At 38.1% G+C, this 21,357-nt stretch overlaps 1 protein-coding gene across 3 annotated transcripts; it reads right to left on the bottom strand.

The window, feature by feature from the left end:
- Positions 1 to 3,566: 3,566 nt before the first annotated feature.
- On the bottom strand, positions 3,567 to 21,241 carry LOC141811615 (uncharacterized). 3 transcript variants are annotated; one of them, XR_012600183.1, is made up of 2 exons: positions 19,759 to 21,241; positions 3,567 to 3,777 (listed from the first exon to the last, which is right to left on the bottom strand). XR_012600183.1 is itself a non-coding variant. In XM_074699632.1 (1 exon), the coding sequence occupies exon 1, from the start codon at positions 21,198 to 21,200 to the stop codon at positions 19,824 to 19,826; it is 1,377 nt and encodes a 458-aa protein (XP_074555733.1). In that variant the 5' UTR covers positions 21,201 to 21,241; the 3' UTR covers positions 19,421 to 19,823. The 3 variants fall into 3 exon arrangements, 1 of the variants encoding a protein (XP_074555733.1); XR_012600182.1 differs by lacking the exon at positions 3,567 to 3,777 and adding an exon at positions 16,737 to 16,928; XM_074699632.1 differs by lacking the exon at positions 3,567 to 3,777 and having other exon boundaries at positions 19,421 to 21,241.
- Between the last annotated feature and the right edge of the window lie 116 nt (positions 21,242 to 21,357).

Genomic DNA, 21,357 nt, shown 5'->3' with positions numbered 1-21,357 from the left:
AATTACAGCCATAAGGAATTAGGCCTGTATCAATTAACAGGTATTATTGTACACGAGGAGCAAAAAAGTTCCCTCCATTTCATGTAACTAAACATATTGAAATTTCAAAGTCATTTCCTAAAATCGTAGAAGTTTTGAGATCAAAAGCTCGTTATGGTCTATCACAAACCAAAGAAGAAATTGATGAAGAGAAATTAGCTCCATAATATGCTGATCCATACTCACAATCTAGAAAAATGGAAATTTCAAATAGCATTTTAACCCATCTCTGGTTTTTCATTATCAAGAAAATAAGAATACGAATTTAAAAGATTTAAAAATCAAAACAATTATGCCAATATAAAAAGTTTTTTTTAACATAAACACTCTATTCTCATTACCAGTGTAGCAAATAAAAAGAAAAATAATGGGAAGGAATTGCAAAGTTAAAATACCTTGCTCGATGATCACTGGTGATTGTAAAAGTGAAAGACTACTTCGAGAACCCACAAATTTCCTCAATTTCAATATCCCATCAACATACATTAATTTCTAAGGAGGAGGTCGAACTGTGATGATTTTTACTGCTATTTATTTCCACTCTTTTGGTAGCAGAAGGAGCAGAGTTGGCTTCTGCTTCTGCAGTTTTCAAAAAGGAAGTCGGGCTCATCTTCCCAAAAGTGGGCGAAAAGACAAACATGCCTATTATTTTTAAAAGAACTTTATCTAATAATACTCCTGACTTGGAGTATTTTAGTCTAATCAACCTGCATCTACTCTGCCCTCTCTGCATGGGTAAATAAATGGTAAGAGATCAAATCCTCTCCTGCCCCCTCCTTTTGTTCTCTCCTCTCCGCTCCACTGGGTATACAGGAACATTTCAAAAAACTCATCCTTCTTTACAGTGTTCAATAATCAATTAGTGAATTTACTCTTACTTTTTTCCTTAAAAAACTGTTAAAACTGATAAAAACATGTAGCAGGTGTTCAATTATTGCACATAATAGATATTTTAAATTACATGATTAATAATTGTGGTCTGTTTCTTAAAAAGCTCAAACAAGAAATCTCTGTTGAGCTTATCCATTGCCAGAAAAGAAAAAAAAAGAGAAATAATTTTTCAAAACCCATAAAAGTGATAAAAACAAGAATACATTCTAAAAGTTGCAGTGTTGATCAAATATTGAGTAACATATATTTGAAGAAATCTAGCCATGGGTCATTGTTTAATTAATAGAAAGGCTATATTCCCAATATAAGTAATAATTTTCTTTCTAACTACACAGATAAGCAATTTTATGCAGTTTGATAGCCACAAACTTAGTAGATAGTAGATGTCATAAAAGTTTTCCTTGTAATTAAAAGTTTAAAACTTTATTCTATTTTCAAACTTTGTTTTTTCATTCTTGACATAATTGCACAATCCAAGGATTCATATAGCATCTCATTTAAAATGATGGAAACCAAGTATTAAGAATATGATTGTTTGTATAAACGTCATCCGCCTTTACTTGAAAATTTATAAATGCTTAAGGTGTGTTATGCAGTATTAAAAATAGGAATTGAATGTTAACCATCGATTCTCATTGTTCCTGTTTGGCTGAGAGTAAACTAATCATCTAAAAACATAGACTCCGATTGTTTCCTTATGAACACAATATTTAGATTGCACTGAGAAGAAAATCTGAAAGATATTTTAGCAAAATAGGCAAATGCCCTTTTAGCTAAATTCAATAAGATGTCTGTCATGGAGACTTTAGGGTCATAAGATCCATGCTTGTACACAACTTGCGACTTTTTAGGTTTTGATAAGAGGTTCCTGCTTATGGAATGTACCTAGTAAATGGAATGACCCCCCAAATTATTGTAACTAGTAAGCTTCTCATATACACCCAATGGACTTAATAGGTAAAGGAACAATAATAGCATAAGCATGCATTGAATAATCAAGAGTTCAAAAGAAAAAAGAATGACCAATCCAACATGACAAAATCATAAGCCATCTATACCTACAAGTTCATCTAGCTTATAAAAAACATACCCCGAAGAGCAAAAGAAGAATCTGCATGAACTACGAAACGAGCATTCTTCTCCATTTTTTCCCTGTCAAGCAATATATAAGTTCATGTCAAATTTCATCATCTTCACGGATAAAGTGCATGTGAGACACAAACACACGGAAGTAACTACTTGGAAAAATCGGCTGATCCTGGTCCGGATCGGCCAAGTGGGATAAGGATCGTAGATCTCGGATGAACCATATGCCATGAACTCTCTCCAAAAAAAACGAGAAAAAAAAAAAAAAAAAAAGAAGGAATCATTCGATCCGACCTATCTATGTATGAATCGGCTTGGCCCTGTTAAAAATGGAAATCTTCCAGACTCCGACATGAATGATAAATATCCCCGGCAAAACGGAAAGCTACTCTTGTCAGGACCTGCTCTGTTTTCAATCGAATCCGCCTCTTTTTGGGTGGAATAATAGGCGAAGGAATCCGCAGCTATTGAATAAGAATCCCTTGATGCGACTGGGACGGAAGAAAGACTCCGATGCTCTGGAGTCCGATCAATATACGAATAGACCAAGATGGCATCGAAGAGAGAAGCAGAAGAAGAGAGGAGCGATGATCTTAGGAACAAAAATCGAACAAAAACGGAAATGTGCGAAGAGGAGCGATGATCTTAGGAACTTACCACGAGAACCTTCTCTTCCTAGCGGATGGTCGCGTGAGGCGGAGTCCGTGATCGGCGGCTCCACTCAATTTATGCCTCAACTCATTTATTTTTAATTTATATATAATTAACTTTTATTTTTTTAAATATAAAAATACTTTTTTTCTAATCTATTATAAATGTAGCATCCGCTAAATTTCTATTTGTTTACCGTTTAAAGGTTAACGTGGCTATTAAAAATTATTAAGTGATTATATAAATCTAAATTGAAATTTCGACTAAAAAATTAATTTCAATTATAGTTTTAAAATTTATGAGGGAGAAATAGAGACGCAGAGTGCATTGAAATTGTTTTTAATATTGAAAAACTAATTCTATAATTTCATAAATAAATCAGGTTCCGTGGACAAAGAGAAATAAAATAAAATAAAACTAAGATTTAAGTTGGCCTTTTCATTAAAAAAGAAAAAGAAAAAAGAAGCATCAATTTTTATCCTAATTTTAGATAAAACGGATAAAAACTTAAAAATTGAGTGAAAATATTTTTGCGATTGGAAAAAATTATAAATAGCATCGTAAAAAAACAGAAGTAAATATAAAAATTCTGAATTCAAAGTTAAGAAGATAGTTATTAAATTTGAAATTGATTCAATATGTGAACTAAATGACAAATGAAACGTGACATAAACTAGCCTGGCAACACAATTCGATGTCAATGTTGAATCAGAAGTCGATCACAATGACTTGCTTAAATAACCTGCTAAAATATATACAATCAAAGAAGAAAAAAAATTACAATAAACAGACAAGCACAAAGTACGAGAAAAACTTTTAGTATGATGTCCAATATAAAAAAACAATTGTATATCTGGTATATTTAGGATGCCTCAAACAATCTATATCCTTCCATAAATGATATATCTGTTCCTCTAGTGAATTGTCATGAACTCACAGACTAGCTAACTGTTTACCCAGAAAAATTAACAGTATCTACAAACATGTAAACAACTCTCCAACTAGTCTAGCTAAACTATTTCATTGATGAAATCCTCACACTAGTACAGCAAGTGCAAACAACAAACCATGTGTAGGTTTAGCGTCGTTGCTCTGGATCATAAGCAGCAGCTGCAATGTTAAAAGATCTCCCATTTCAACCATGGCAAAGTAAATTAGAAAGTAGCTAATTCCTATTAGTTGACACTTTATTCTAGGTGAACGGGAAGAAGCTCACATCTCATGAGAAGAATTAATGTCAGGAATAACTTGAGATTAAAGACTGCCCTTAAAGATGCATAATTTGGTTTCTGCTCATTATTCAAAGCAACAAGCATTGGCATGTGGCCGCCAAGTAATTAATTAATCATAGTAGACGTTGGCAGCTGATATGTCTGAATGATAGGTTGGAGGAAAAATAATTATGCTAGAGCTCTAGCGACGGAATCTAGCGACGGAATCTTTAAGAGACCCACAACTATTCTGAATGATAGGTTACTTCCGTCTCTATTCCGTCGCTAACCTACTCGAGTAGGATTATTGCACTTAGAGCAGGTTATAAAGAGACCCACAACTATTCTATCCAAAAACTACAAAAAAATCTAAAAACACTATGATTGTAGAAGATCACAGTTATCAATTATTAACCATGAAAAAGCTGATATCCATGTTCCCTCGTTTAGAACTAACACTCAAACAGGATGTTCTTCAGAAGACATCAATCAATTACACTAATCTTTAAGAGAGATGCTGCAAGTACATGAGTCCAGTTTGCCTGTCAAAACCTATAGTATTGTAGTATGAAGTATATAGTGAAGATTGATAGTTCATTGAGCTACAATAGCGGACATGAACAAATAAACGAATGCACTAACCCAACCCATTTATCAAATAAGCTAATTTTAGAATAGTGCATTTTGGAATGCTTAATTAACTCTCTAACATAAAAAAATTATTTCAAAAGAAAAAGATTGCTAGTTTAATATTATTTTACATGATTTTTGTTCAAATGGAGAAATTATTTGGTCAATTCCCTAAGGTAGTCCCATCGACTTTTATATATATTGCATTATTATCGGTTACATTTACCTCTCTAAGTTTAATTTGCAAGTAAATTTTATTTATAATTAGGCTGTCGAGAATTTTTTATTGAATGCCAGGCCATGATAACTAAAGACCTGAGATTCACAGGTTATTAGAATATCAAAATCTGCATATGAGACAGATACAAAGAATAAGGTCCGTTCTATCCATGCATTCCAATAAATAAAGGAGTACTATTTAGTTCACTTCGAAATCAAGTTGACATCAAGACTCAGGCTAGCAATAAGTTTATGGAGTTTTATACACTAATGTTCCATGTTTCTCAAGAATATTACCTTTTCTGTTTCATTAACTATTCAGTTATTGATTTATCCTACTTAATCAACCAACTAAGATACATACTTCAAATAATTTCAATCAGCATCTTGTGTAAGATATTAAACTTGTTCATTTGTATGCTAAGTTCATCTACATTTACTAAGTTTCAAAAAATGAATGAACAGAATGTAACTGTCAGATGCTGAAATCTGGCACATCAACCAAAGGTTGCTGCTCACATTTCAGGTTAATAACAAATAGTGATCAATCATACCTCTTATTGATCAAAGCGACAAGTTATGTTCTTTTAATTATTACTATATAGTTCTTTCAAGTTCCCTGTGGTTTGCTTTGTTCTTATCAAGTTGTAAACAATCCATTCTTAACCTAAAGGTGATAGTAAAAGGTTCACTTCACATTTTAGTTAATTTCAGTCTTACATTTTGCACTCAAGAAATACTTAGGCTGAAAGGTTGAAAGAGAAAAAAAATGTTGTCAGCCAGAACCTTGTCGCTTTGATATTCACAAAAAAAAAAATTTTATCATCCATTAGTCAAAATGAACATTCTAGGCAATATACAAGATTAGGAAGTCATGCTAACAAATGAATTTCTTATTGCAATTTAATATTTACCAGAATTCAAAATAATCATCTGTATTGTATTTATGCAATCAACCCTGGCTCTTCACTAAGGATGACCTTGGCTTCGTTGGTGATGCCGAAGATGATAGCGGGGCTGTTGGCATGGATGTGGAGTTGTGTGAGGGCATTGACGTCGATGGTGTCGAGCCACATGAGGATGGCAATGATATTTCGGACGTCGGTGGAGGAGTGGCCGAGCGCGACCAACCGGTGGTAGACATTGTGTTCGACCGAATTTATGTTCGGTTGCTAATTTTAACAACGAAATTCGGATTCGGTTTATAAATTAGTGACGACATGTGAAAATTAGTCATTAAATTGCAACCGAATTCGAATTCGATCGCTAAATTTAACGACGGAAATCTATATCGATCGCTAATTTTATCGACCAAAACAGAATTCGATCGCTAATTTTAGCGACCGAATTTGATTTCGGTCGCTAAATTTAGCGATCAAATTTGAATTTGATCGCTAAATCCAATTACAATAAATTTTTTTGTGATTTTTTGAATCGGTCGTTAATCGAGGATGCCTCTTGGAGAAGGTGACAAAGATCGATCGTTGGCCCTCTGGCACCGTCGACAGCTCCGTGACGGCGTCCGCGGAGGGCATCGCCAGCTAGACCCGACCACGGTTCGGAACCGACGGTTTGACGGTTCGGAACCGCCGGTTCGACGGTTCATGACAGGTCGACCCTTAACCTTAACGGCCCAAGACGGTTACGGTTCCGGTTTCACGGTTCGGTTCACAGTTCGATACGGTTCGCGACGGTTCGAGATTATTATATTAAAAAAATTAAAATTTAAAATTTATTAAATTTAAAATTTAAAATTTATTGAAAAAAGGGCTTGCACTTATTAAGTTGCCTACGTATCCCCTTAGGGTATAGGGGAATCAAAGCCCACGTAGTTCTTTTACATTTTTACCCTTTTACATCACTCATTCACTCACTTCCATTTCCTGTCGTTCCTCCCGTCGTATTCGTTCCTTCCGTATCAAATTCTTCGGCTTCGTCTTCTGAAAGTTGCATTCCTTGGATTCTCTTCTCGGCTCTGGTCCAATCGTCGAGTAATGCTTAGGCTTCCAATGAGTCGGGAGACATAGTTGATCGTCGTTCATCTAATATGTTGCCGCCGGCACTGAATGTTTGCTCCACAGCAACAGTTGACACTGGACATGCTAAAATTTCTTTGGCAATTACAGAGAGAACGGGAAAACCTGAAGCCTTCTGTGACCACCACTTCAAAATATCGAAATCTTCGCTGTCTGCTTCATTAAAATCAAAAGAAGTGGTAAAATAATTCTCAAGTTCCTGTGTGGAACTTGAGGATCCTCGTGGACGTTTCGTCCGTTCTTTTAATAAAAGTTGTGCTTTTGAAAGTTTTAAATTAACATTAGTAGTTTGTTGTTGTGTTTCAGAAATATTAGTTTGTGTTCCATATTTAACATAATATTGATTATAAATATCAGATAAATAATTTCTAATAATATATATAATATTAGCAGGATTAGGAGAAGAAGAATCTTTAACAGGAATTAAAGCGTCATAATATAAAGTTAGCATTTCTTATAAAACTTCTAATTTAAATCTAGGATCTAAAGCAAATGCAACTAAATAAATTTCAGGAATTAAATAAAAATATTTTTCCCATTTTATTTTCATAGCTACTATACAAGAAGTTAAAGCTTCATTATTAATATGTTCATTTAAAATTAATACTATACTACAAAAATTCACTAAAACTAAATGAGCAGTAGGATAATAAACACCGGAAAGTTGTTCGGTTGCATCATTAAAAACTTTTAAAATTTCACAAATACTACTACAAATATTCCATTGTTGTGAAAATAAATATATATTAGTATTACTATTTTCTGCAAAAAATAAACATAATAAATCTTTATATTGAAATGAATCTTGTAATAATTGATATGTAGAATTTCAACGTGTTGGTACATCACGTGAAAATTTTTTAGGTCTCATTCCATTAGCTCTACAAAATCTACCCCATTGTTTCATCATAGATGGATGAGACCATAAATAAGAAATTGCAATTCTAATTGGTTTAATATAATTTTCTAAAAGTCTTAATCCATCTTGAACACATAAATTTAAAACATGGCAAACACAACGAATATGAAAAAATAAACCACCAATAACAGGTTGACAAACAAATTTTAATTCATCTATAGAAGCGGTATTAGAACTAGCATTATCTAATGATATTGAAAATATTTTATGAGTTAATCCATATTCTTCTAAAATTAAACATAATAATTGTGCAATGTTATGAGCAGTATGTGATTCATCAAAAACTCTATAAGCTATCAACCGTTTTTGGAGGATCCAAGAGCTATCAATCCAATGGCAAGTCACACCCATATAGGAATGAGTTTGCCAATGATCGCTCCAAATATCGGCACATAAAGAAACTTTATTATTTAATTTACTAAATTCATCAATTAAATTCTTTTTTCCTTATTTTATTAATTTTTTAATTGTACGAGTAAGTGTAGTCCTAGGAACACGTTTAGCACTAGGATTAAGAGATTCTTTACAAAAATCTTCAAATGTGCATTTAGATCCAAAACTAAAAGACAAATGTTCTACGGAAACAAATTTAGCTAATGATTCTCTTAATTTATTATCAGAATATAAAAATAAACCAGAATCAGTACTACTACCGGTAGAAAATCTAGATAATTATGTTTGAGATAAGTCAAGTCCATATTCTGTCGGGTGCTTCGTTTCTACATGTCGTTTTAACGACCCATAGCCACCACCGGCTTGGAATTTGTAGGAAGCATTACAATGCTTGCATTTTGCACGCATTTCTCCCGATGGAAGAGTGACTTTCTCAAAATATTTTGTAAAAATAGTAGATTTAAGAGGAGGAGGTTCCCGAACCTTAGAAGTAATTGCATCATTACTTCCTTGTGTTTCAGGCGTCGGAAGGTGTTGGGCCTCGATCTCATCGTCGGTGGATTGGATGATGGGATCCTCGTGCGCTATTTCTTTCCCCCTCCGAGATCGATGTGAAGAACTTCCACCGCGGCCTCCTTCCATTGTAGTCGAAAGATGTAGTCGGAGCTCGGAAACGAAAGAACGCGAACTTACGAAGTTGAGAATGAGAGTTAGAGAGTAGAGAAGTGTGTGAAAAATGATGAAATGAGCTCCCTATTTACAGAATTTGGATCATAACGGACACTAAATCATAACCATTGATCAAAAAACGGTCAAATGATCTCATCCGTTGAAAAAAAAAATCAAAAAAAAAAGAAAAAAAACGGCTCCGAACCGTCCCGCCGATTAACCGTCGGTTCGGAGCCGTTGGAACCGCCGGTTCCAACGGCTACCCATAAAAAAAAAAATAAAAAACTTGAACCGGCGGTTCAAACCGCCGGTTTCAAGGGAGCTTGAACCTTAACCGGCCCGGCATCCTGCCGGGCCGGTTACGGTTTGGCCCGGCTAACCGGGTCAACGGGCCAACCGGCCCGTTGACCCGGTCCGGGCCGGGTCCGGGCTGGACCCGGCCCGTGGTCGGGTCTATCGCCAGCTCTGGCGGTAACTGAAGAGGTGATAGATTCAGCCTGTAGGCTTCCGCCATCGTCGTGTCGTACCAATTCAAGATGCCCTACAGTCTATCATTGAAGATGACCTGACAAATGCTGATGAGAATGTCGGTGAGGCTCCGAATGGAGTTGCGGTGGTGTTGGAAGAATAGGAGGTTGAGCGGGCAGGAGGCGATGAGAGAGAGGGCGGCGAGCGCATCAAGGACGGGGGCTCATCGCTGAGAAAGTAGCTGAGTATGACCTTGGCTTCGTTGGTGATGTCGAAGATGATGGCGGGGCTGTTGGCGTGGATGTGGAGTTGTGTGAGGGCGTTGACGTCGATTGTCACACCCCGAGAAGGTCGTCCGAAAAATTTCAGCAGCATCTCCCTAGTAACTATGACAATTCCCCTAATACATATATGCATACACAGCCACATGCGGCTGGAATAAGGACTACACGTCCTTTAACACATCACATTAAAATATCACAACAAGATATGAGGCCTACTCGGCCGTAACAACTACAACACATGCACAATGCTACAATAAGCGAAATCAATATAACGAAAAACATCGTAAATCTGAAACAACCAACAACCACAAGTACTACCAACACAAACTACAACCCCTGTCACAACCACAAGTCTCAGAATGGAAATACAACTATAACTATAATGAAATGACACCCAACAAACCAACATATACCAAAACCCTCGGATGTGAGATAGAACCAGCCGACAGAATCTCCAAGCTCCAAGTACCTATCTGCTACCTGGGGAGAAAATAAGGAAAACCCCAGGGTCTGGGTAGTGAGTATATAATACTCAGTGGGTACAGGGAAGAAGTGCATGTAAAGAATATCAACAGGAGTAATAACAACAGAAATACAGAAGATATACATATGGATAAATGAGAAAAGGTAACTACTAATCAACAGGTAACAGGAATCATGGTAATAGAACATGATGTATCAACTGAGGTAATAAAAAGGTATACATTCTCTATAAAGGATACATAAGGAAAAGATAACTACTAATCAACAGGTAATCGGAATCATGGTAACAGATCATGATATATCAACTAAGATAACAAAGGAAGATCAATACAGTGTAACAGGTATAGGAATCATGTAAAATCATGCAATGCATGTCATGGCATACAATGCATCAGTCATAGATCATACAAGTGCAACAGTCATACACAAAGATACTGTAAACAACAATGCAGTATAATATACAGCAAATACATACTAGCATCCGCACAGGCAGTGCAATAATAGTCGCACCCACATAGGTAGTGCGTAGCACCCACACAGGCAGTGCTATAATGTTCGCACCCACACAGGCAGTACGATAATGATCGCACCCACACAGGCAGGCACCCATACAGGCAGTGCTATAATGATCTCACCCACACAGGCAGTGAGATATAACAATCAACAACAAACAACATGCAGATGTCATGAGGATCATCTCAACATATAATAGTATAGCTAATCAGCATGCTCAATATGAATCAAAAGGAATCAACATGAGTCAACGATATCAGTCAAAGGTCAATCAGTATGTGTCAAGTGACGAATCACACAAGGTGTCAACTGGATGAATAACATAAGTCAACATAAACCAAGATAAGTCATCATAGGTCAACGATACAAAATTGAGATTGTACTATCAATAGATAAATCAATCAAAGGTCAACCATCAGGTATCAAGCAACGAATAACTCAAGGTATCAACTAGGTCAACAGGAGTAGCAATAAAATAGCATTAGATCATATCAAAGGTCAACTAAGTCATCAAAGGTCAACTAGATCAACTAGATCAACTAGCAAGTATCAAGCAACAAGTAACACAGGAGTATCAACAGGATAATAACAGATCATAACAAAGGTCAACAATAAGTATCAAGCAACGAATCCAGCAATGAATGTCAATAGGATAACAACAGGATAATAACAGGATAATGAATAACAAGATAATCATGCACTATAAAAAGAAGACCTGTGTTGACCAAGCACCTGAATCCGACGACCGTCAATCACACTCCGAGAATAATAGGACCAATCAAATCAAGGTCCCAAATCAGAAGCCTTAAATCCAGCTCTGATTCCAAGCTATGGTCTCTGGTTCCTGATCTGCACCAACCTCACAACTTCTTTCCTTTCTGCTTAAATCAGAACCATAACCAAAAGCCCAATCAAAAACCCAATCGAACATATCCAAGCCACCTCAGAACACTCAGCACAATCCATCAAACAGACTAAGACGATCTGAAATAAACTATTAAAGGGAGAAGAGAAAGAAATCCAACCAGACAAACCCTAACCTCAAGAACTCACCTCAGAACCGTGCCCTAGAGAGCTCCGACTCCTCCCTTCTTGGTCGAAGCTGCCGTCCTCACGGATCAAATCAACGATCTGAGAACTAAAACCATTCAGAAATCCCAAGCAATCCACTCAACGAATACCACAAAACCTAGAAATCAAACCTCTTCCTTACTCGCGTCGATCGCCGTCACCAATCGAACAACACGCAGCCACTTCCCGACGAAAAGTGGGTTCAGTAGTCGAAGATCTGGTCGCCGGCGGTCCTTCTCGCCGTCAGCATCAGCTGCTGATGGATGCGTTGGCGTGATCGGGAAGAAGCACAGTGGCGAAATCACGATCGGGAGAGGAGTAAGAATCGCGATGCCTTCTTAATGGATACCTAGCTTGGGTTAACGGGTTTAAAGACTTAGATCCATTAACCGTATAAGCCACTAACCTATTAACCTATTAAAGCTAATTAATCCTTTTGATACCCTAATTCTGGTATTTTACATCGATGGTGTCGAGCCACATGAGGATGGCGACGATATTTCGGGCGTCGGTGGAGGAGTGGTCGAGCGCGACCAACCGGTGGTAGGCATTGTGTTCGACCGAATTTATATTCGATCATTAATTTTAACAACGAAATTCAGATTCGATTTATAAATTAGTGATGGAATGTGAAAATCAGTCGTTAAATTGCGACCGAATTCGAATTCGATCGCTAAATTTAGCGACGGAAATCTAAATCGGTCACTAATTTTAGCGACTGAAACAGAATTTGATCGCTAATTTTAGCGATCGAATTTGATTTCGATTAAATTTAGCGATCGAATTCGATCGCGCTAAATCCAATTACGATAATTTTTTTTGTGATTTTTTTACATCGATCGTTAATTGAGGATGCCTCTTGGAGAACGTGACAAAGATCGATCGTTGGTCCTCTGGCACCGTCGACAGCTCCGCGATGGCGTCTGCAGTGGGCATCGCCAGCTCCAGCGGTAACTGAAGAGGTGACAGATTCATCCTGTAGGCTTCCGCCGCCATCGTGTCGTACCAATTCAAGATTCCCTGCAATCTTTCATTGAATATGACCTGGCCAATGCTGATGAGAATGTCGGTGAGGCTCCGAATGGAGTTGCAGTGGTGTTGGAAGAATAGGAGGTTGAGCGGGCAGGAGGCGATTCGAGAGAGGGCGGCGATTCGAGCCACTTGAGGATGGCGACGATATTTCGAGCGTCGGTGGAGGAGTGGCTAAGCTCGACTAACCTCTGGTAAGCATTGTGTTCGACCGAATTTATATTCGGTCGCTAATTTTAACAACGAAATTCAGATTCGGTTTATAAATTAATGACGGAATGTGAAAATCAGTCGTTAAATTGCGATCGAATTCGAATTCAATCACTAAATTTAGCGACAGAAATTTAAATCGATCACTAATTTTAGCGACCGAAACAGAATTCGATCGCTAATTTTAGCGATCGAATTTGATTTCGGTCGCTAAATTTAGCGATCGAATTCGATCGCTAAATTCAATTACGATAAATTTTTTTGTGATTTTTTTTGCATCGGTCGTTAATCGGGGATGCCTCTTGGAGAACGTGACAAAGATCGATCGTTGGGTCCTCTGGCACCGTCAACAGCTCCGCGATGGCGTCCACGAAGGGCATCACCAGCTCCATCGGTAACTGAAGAGGTGACAGATTCAGCCTGTAGGCTTCCGCCGCCGTCGTGTCGTACCAATTCAAGATTCCCTGCAGTCTTTCATTGAATATGACCTGGCCAATGCTGATGAGAATGTCGGTGAGGCTCCGAATGGAGTTGCAGTGGTGTTGGAAGAATAGGATGCTGAGCGAGCAGGAGGCGATGAGAGAGAGGGCGGCGATTCAAGCCACTTGAGGATGGCGACGATATTTCGAGCGTCAGTGGAGGAGTGGCCAAGCTCGACCAACCTCTGGTAAGCATTGTGTTCGACCGAATTTATGTTTGATCGCTAATTTTAACAATGAAATTCGGATTCGGTTTATAAATTAGTGACGGAATGTGAAAATCAGTCGTTAAATTGCGACCGAATTCAAATTCGATCGCTAATTTAGCGACGAAAATCTAAATCGGTTACTAATTTTAGCGATCGAAACAGAATTCGATCGCTAATTTTAGCGATCGAATTTGATTTCGGTCGCTAAATTTAGCAATCAAATTCGATCGCTAAATCCAATTATGATAAATTTTTTTGTGATTTTTTTGCATCGGTCGTTAATCGGGGATGCCTCTTGGAGAACGTGATAAAGATCGATCGTTGGGTCCTCTGGCACCGTCGACAGCTCCGCGATGGCGTCCGCGGAGGGCATCGCCAGCTCCAGCGGTAACTGAAGCGGTGATAGATTCAGCCTGTAGGCTTCCGGCGCCGTCGTGTCGATACCAATTCAAGATTCCCTGTAGTCTTTCATTGAATATGACCTGGCCAATGCTGATGAGAATGTCGGTGAGGCTCCGAATGGAGTTGCAGTGGTGTTGGAAGAATAGGAGGTTAAGCGGGCAGGAGGCGATGAGAGAGAGGGCGGCGATTCGAGCCACTTGAGGATGGCGACAATATTTCGAGCGTCGGTGGAGGAGTGGCCAAGCTCGACCAACCTCTGGTAAGCATTGTGTTCGACTGAATTTATGTTCGATCGCTAATTTTAACAACGAAATTCGGATTCGGTTTATAAATTAGTGACGGAATGTGAAAATCAGTCGTTAAATTGTGACCGAATTCGAATTCGATCGCTAAATTTAGCGACGGAAATCTAAATCGGTAGCTAATTTTAACGACCGAAACAGAATTCGATCGCTAATTTTAGCAACCAAATTTGATTTTGATCGCTAAATTTAGCGATCGAATTCGAATTCATCGCTAAATCCAATTACGATAAATTTTTTTGTGATTTTTTGAATTGGTCGTTAATCGGGGATGCCTTAGGAGAACTTGACAAAGATAGATCGTTGGTCCTCTGGCACCATCGACAGCTCCGTGACGGCGTTCGCAGAGGGCATCACCAGCTCCTGCGGTAACTGAAGAGGTGACAGATTTAGCCTGTAGGCTTCCGCCACCGTCGTGTCGTACCAAATCAAGATGCCCTGCAGTCTATCGTTGAAGATGACCTGGCCAATGCCGATGAGAAAGTCGGTGAGGCTTCGAATGGAGTTGCTGTGGTGTTGGAAGAATAGGAGGTTGAGCGGGCGGGAGGCGATGAGAGAGAGGGTGCGAGAGCATCAAGGACGGGGGCTCGTCGCTGAGAAAGCAGCTGAGGATGACCTTGGCTTCGTTGGTGATGCCGAAGACGATGGCGGGGCTGTTGGCGTGGATGTGGAGTTGTGCGAGGGCGTTGACGTCGATGGTGTCGAGCCATATGAGGATGGCGACGATATTTCGGGCGTCGGTGGAGGAGTGGTCGTGCGCGACCAACCGGTGGTAGGCATTGTGTTCGATCGAATTTATGTTCGGTCGCTAATTTTAACAATGAAATTATGATTCGATTTATAAATTAGTGACGAAATGTGAAAATCAGTCGTTAAATTGCGACCGAATTCGATTTCGATCGCTAAATTTAGCGATGAAAATCTAAATCGGTCGTTAATTTTAGCGATCGAATTTGATTTCGATCGCTAAATTTAGTGACCGAATTTGAATTCGATCGCTAAATCCAATTACGATAATTTTTTGTGATTTTTTGAATCGGTCGTTAATCGGGGATGCCTCTTGGAGAATGTGACAAAGATCAGAGTTATTAGGTTGACCTATCTTTGTATGGATCGGCGAATCTTTCACCCTATTAAAAATGGAAATCTTCCAGACTCGACATGAGAACAAAAATCGAACAAAAACGGAGATCGTGCGAAGCAGAAGAAGAGGAGCGATGATCTTAGACCATCTCCAACCGATAACCCTTTATACCAATTTGGTATAAAAGGGGCACCAATTCTTCTCCAACGAAGACCCTTAATTTTGCACTAAAATGGTGCAAGTGAACAGTGCAGCACTATCTTGGTGCTGCACTGTTCACTTGTACCAAAATGGTGCAAGTACCCATTTGATGCCTTTGAATAAATTATAAGATGAAAAAAATAAAATATTCTAAAGAATATTCCTTTGAGTGTAGGAAATGGTGTATATTGGTTGGAGTTGAAAAAAAATTTGATGTTGAAATGACATTAAATTGATGTTAAAAATATACCAAAATAGATTTTGTGATTGGAGATAATCTAAGGACCTTACCACGCTAAAACCTCTTCTCTTCCTAGCGGATGGTCGCGTGAGGCGGAGTCCGTGATCGGATGAAGTAGACGGCTCAGCTCAATTTATGCCTCAACTCGTTTATTTTTAATTTTTATATAATTAACTTTTATTTTTTAAAATCAAAAAAATACTTTTTTTTCCTAATCTATTATAAATGTAGCATCCGCTAAATTTCTATTTGTTTACCATTTAAAGGTTAACGTGGCTATTAATAGCACATTTTAAAATTATTAAGTGATTATATTAATCTAAATTGAAATTTCGACTAAAAAATTAATTTCAATTATAGTTTTAAAATCTATGAGGGAGAAATAGAGACGCAGAGTGCATTGAAATTGTTTTTAATATTGAAAAACTAATTCTATAATTTCACAAATAAATAATACTCAGGTTCCCTGGACAAACAGAAATAAAATAAAATAAAACTCAGATTTAAATTGGCCTTTTCATTAAAAGAAAAAAAAAGCATCAATTTTTATCCTAATTTTAGATAAAACGGACGCCTAATTAAATAGGTGTAAAACATAAAAACTTAAAAATTGAGTGAAAATAATTTTACGATTGGGAAAAAAATTATAAATAGCATGGTAAAAAAACAGAAGTAAATATAAAAATTCTGAATTCAAAGTTAAGAAGATAGCTATTAAATTTGAAATTGATTCAATATGTGAACTAAATGACAAATGAAACGTGGCATAAACTAGCCCGGCAACACAATTCGATGTCAATGTTGAATCAGAAGTCGATCACAATGACTTGCTTAAATAACCTGCTAAAATATATACAATCAAAGAAGAAAAAAAATTACAATAAACAGACAAGCACAAAGTACGAGAAAAACTTTTAGTATGATGTCCAATATAAAAAAACAATTATATATCTGGTATATTTAGGATGCCTCAAACAATCTATATCCTTCCATAAATGATGTATCTGTTCCTCTAGTGAATTGTCATGAACTCACAGACTAGCTAACTGTTTATCCAGAAAAATTAACAGTATCTACAAACATGTAAACAACTCTCCAATTAGTCTAGCTAAACTATTTCATTGATGAAATCCTCACACTAGTACAGCAAGTGCAAACAACAAACCAGGAGTAGGTTTAGTGTCGTTGCTCTGGATCATAAGCAGCAGCTGCAATGTTAAAAGATCTCCCATTTCAACCATGGCAAAGTAAATTAGAAAGTAGCTAATTCCTATTAGTTGACACTTTATTCTAGATGAACGGGAAGAAGCTCACATCTCATGAGAAGAATTAATGTCAGGAATAACTTGAGATTAAAGACTGCCCTTAAAGATGCATAATTTGGTTTCTGCTCATTATTCAAAGCAACAAGCATTGGCATGTGGCCGTCAAGTAATTAATTAATCATAGTAGACGTTGGCAGCTGATATGTCTGGATGATAGGTTGGAGGCAAAAATAATTTTTGCTAGAGTAGGATTATTGCACTTAGACCAGGTTATAAAGAGACCCACAACTATTCTATCCAAAAACTACAAAAAAATCTAAAACACTATGATTGTAGACGATCACAGTTATCAGTTATTAACCATGAAAAAGCTAATATCCATGTTCCCTCGTTTAGAACTAACACTCAAACAGGATGTTCTTCAGAAGACATCAATCAATTACACTAATCTTTAAGAGAGATGCTGCAAGTACATGAGTCCAGTTTGCCTGTCAAAACCTATAGTATTGTAGTATGAAGTATATAGTGAAGATTGATAGTTCATTGAGCTACAATAGCGGACATGAACAAATAAACGAATGCACTCTAACCCAACCCATTTATCAAATAAGCTAATTTTAGAATAGTGCATTTTGGAATGCTTAATTAACTCTCTAACATAAAAAATTATTTCAAAAGAAAAAGATTGCTAGTTTAATATTATTTTACATGATTTTTGTTCAAATGGAGAAATTATTTGGTCAATTCCCTAAGGTAGTCCCATCGACTTTTATATATATTGCATTATTGTCGGTTACATTTACCTCTCTAAGTTTAATTTACAAGTAAATTTTATTTATAATTAGGCTGTCGAGAATTTTTTATTGACACAAAAAGATGCAACAAAATCGCACGGAATGTCAGGCCATGATAACTAAAGACCTGAGATTCACAGGTTATTAGAATATCAAAATCTGCATATGTGACAGATACAAAGAATAAGGTCCGTTCTATCCATGCATTCCAATAAATAAAGGAGTATTATTTAGTTCACTTCGAAATCAAGTTGACATCAAGACTCAGGCTAGCACTAAGTTTATGGAGTTTTATACACTAATGTTCCATGTTACTCAAGAATATTACCTTTTCTGTTTCATTAACTATTCAGTTATTGATTTATCCTACTTAATCAACCAACTAAGATACATACTTCAAATAATTTCAATCAGCATCTTGTGTAAGATATTAAACTTGCTCATTTGTATGCTAAAGTTCATCTACATTTACTAAGTTTCAAAAAATGAATGAATAGAATGTAACTGTCAGATGGTGAAATCTGGCACATCAACCAAAAGTTGCTGCTCACATTTCAGGTTAATAACAAATACTGATCAATCATACCTCTTAATGATTAAAGCGACAAGTTATGCTCTTTAAATTATTACTGTATAGTTCTTTCAAGTTCCCTGTTGTTTGCCTTGTTCCTATCAAGTTGTAAACAATCCCTTCTTAACCTAAAGGTGATAGTAAAAGGTTCACTTCACATTTTAGTTAATTTCAGTCTTACATTTTACACTCAAGAAATACTTAGGCTGAAAAGTTGAAAGAGAAAAAAAAGCTGTCAGCCAGAACCTTGTCGCTTTGATATTCACAAAAAAAAAACTTATCATCCATTAGTCAAAATGAACATTCTAGGCAATATACAAGCAATTTAATATTTATCAGAATTCAGAATAATCATCTGTATTGTATTTATGCAATCAACCCTGGTGGTTGGAGTTGCTTTCCTAGGAGGAATGGTTCACATAATTCTTCAGTATCTATTGTAATCTTTCTACAAGTAAAATGAAAAGTTCACAAATAATGAACAATAGATCTATTCTTTCCACAACGTTTTGTATTTCTTGCTGTGAAGGATTTCCAGGGAGAAGAATGAACACATGGAGAAAGCATGAATTTTTAAAAATTTTCATTGAAGACAATATGGTTTTGCAGTAAGATTTCGAAGATGACAATCTCAAAGGTTAAGAAATAAAACAAATAACGATATATAAAGTTGTATTCCACGGTTTCAAATGTAGACAGACAACGTAAAAATTAATACACATGAAAGCTTAAGATCTGAGAAATTCCTGTTTAGTGTAATCATAAAGAAAAAAAAGAAACAAAAAAGAACACCAACCCTGAAAACACCATTGAATTATCCTTGATCTACAATTCTTTACACCAGAAGGTCAGCATAGATGTTCTCAAAAGTATGATCAAAAGGAGTAATTCAGTTGACACAATAACATATTACTTGCTAATCTTTCCGCGTGGCAAAATATTACTTCGCTGACAATTGAACAAACCAACACTTCTATTAGGAAAAATATCCAATGATCCAAATACTTCCAATTGCCTCACACAAAATTGAGAACCACATGTATCTTTCAGGAAAGACAATCAGTGCAACATGAAAAAAAGAAGGGCTTCAAAATCTTTATGCAAAGTAACGAACACCATTACATTTGGAAGAGTCCTTGCTAAATTAGCAGATTTGGGAACATTTGAATGCTGTGATTTTAAGTCGGCAACGGCACACCCAAACCAGTAGATCAAAAGTTAACAACTACACCGAACTAACATCTACATATGTACACAGGATAATATACGAACAATCATTTCACCAAAAACTATACATTTGAATATGCTCCTTGTTGACAAACTCAGGTAGCATAGCATTGCATAAAAGGAGAGGATCGTGAAAATGAAAGTGATTACAACAAATTGGTTGAAGATAAAACAATAATACCTCAATTTGCATCACAGCACAGGAAACTACTGAACGAAATCATTCAGTTAGCTCATTAGTTCCCATCACCTGAGGCCATTTAGAAAATCCTCCAAATCTCTTGCCCCAAATGCCCGACCTATCAATTCTCCATCTTTACACCTTGCTGAAAAATAGAAGACCAACCAAACTACCATGAAATAAATTTCCGCGATTGAGAGAAAAGCGGTTACAAACAACTTCCAGCCAAACGCTGTTGCCATCCATCTCCCCATACAAGCACAAACTAGAGTTTCCAATAATTTGATCCAAATGGCCTGTCTTGGCATCAGCGATGTCAAAAAGAAACCCTCTTTCAGTACATCCTTCCCTCGCCGCCGAAAATCATGGTCCATGATCACCACCGAAGGGACGACCGCAAACACAAGGGATACTGCTGTGTCAACCAGAGCCCAGACAAAGAAGAAACCAGACAGCGCCTCATCGTAAGGACCGGGCCATGGATTCACCGGAGAGAGTGAAAAAGGCATGAGCTTGACCTTGACAAAGAGCTTGAAGAGTACATTCTGGTCTCGCACATCTGCAAAGAACCAGATGCACAGGAACTGGATCAGAGCGTCCCTCGCAGCCCACCTCAAGAACACGAATCCCGTGAGCCGTCGCATCCCTAACTGCGCTCCGGAGCAGATGGTATTGATGACGGAGACGGGCTTGCCTAGCTGGGAGGTCACGATGGTGAAGAAAACGATGCCGAGAGCGGAGGTGTAAGTGAGGAGAAATCCAATGATGGCGAGAGCGTGGGTGGCGGAAAGGAGAGTGAGAAGGTAAACGATCGCCGTGGCATCTCGAGGATCAAGATCGAACCCGCGGCCAAGGATCCGGAGATCGGGGAACCGATCTCGATCTGCATCAAGGCCAACAGGATCATCCATGTCGGGGAAGGAAAATACGAAGGGGGACGAGGGAACAAACTCGGGGACCCTAAATTTGAGGGGGGGCTTGGTCGAACTCCGATGCCCGACGGTGCCATCGCCGAGGAGGAAGAGGGCAGGGAACGAGGCGTTGAGGCCGAGGGACCCGCGGCGAGAGGAGGCGGAGGAGGAAGGGTCTGAGAAGGGACCGTCATCATCGAGGGTACCGAGGCGGGTGAGGTGGAGGAAAGGGGGTCGGCGCCGGGCAGTGTGGGGAGGAGGAGAAGGGGGAGGAGGCGGAGCTGGATGGGTCGAGGAGGCAGACGAAGATGGAGAGAAGGAGAGGCGGTGCAGGAGGGAGCGTATGGCGGGGTCGCGGTCCGGGAGAGAAGAGAGCCGGAGGGTGCCGGCGAGCAGAGCAGAACGGAAGAAGAGGAGGAGGAAGGAGGCGAGAAGGAGAGACGGCGAAGAGAGAAGGGAGGCGAACGAGCGGCGGAGGACGGAGGCGGTGGTGCGGTGGCGGAGATGCAGCGCAGCGGGGGGTTGCGACATCGGCGTGACGGTCAGCGGACGCGATCGACGGCTTCTTCGTTGATTTTTCTTTATCAATTTCTTGATTATTCCAAGGACCACCCTTTTAACAATTTCAATAAAAGAAGGTGCTTTTTTGTTTTTTTCTTTCTTTCTTTTTATTAATTTCACTCCAAAC

This window comes from Curcuma longa, chromosome 17, assembly GCF_044706935.1.
Source record: "Curcuma longa cultivar G26 ecotype Majalengka, Jawa Barat chromosome 17, ITB_CL_G26_1.1, whole genome shotgun sequence".
Classification (NCBI taxonomy): Eukaryota; Viridiplantae; Streptophyta; class Magnoliopsida; order Zingiberales; family Zingiberaceae; genus Curcuma; species Curcuma longa.
This window is presented reverse-complemented; position numbering and strand designations above follow the sequence as displayed.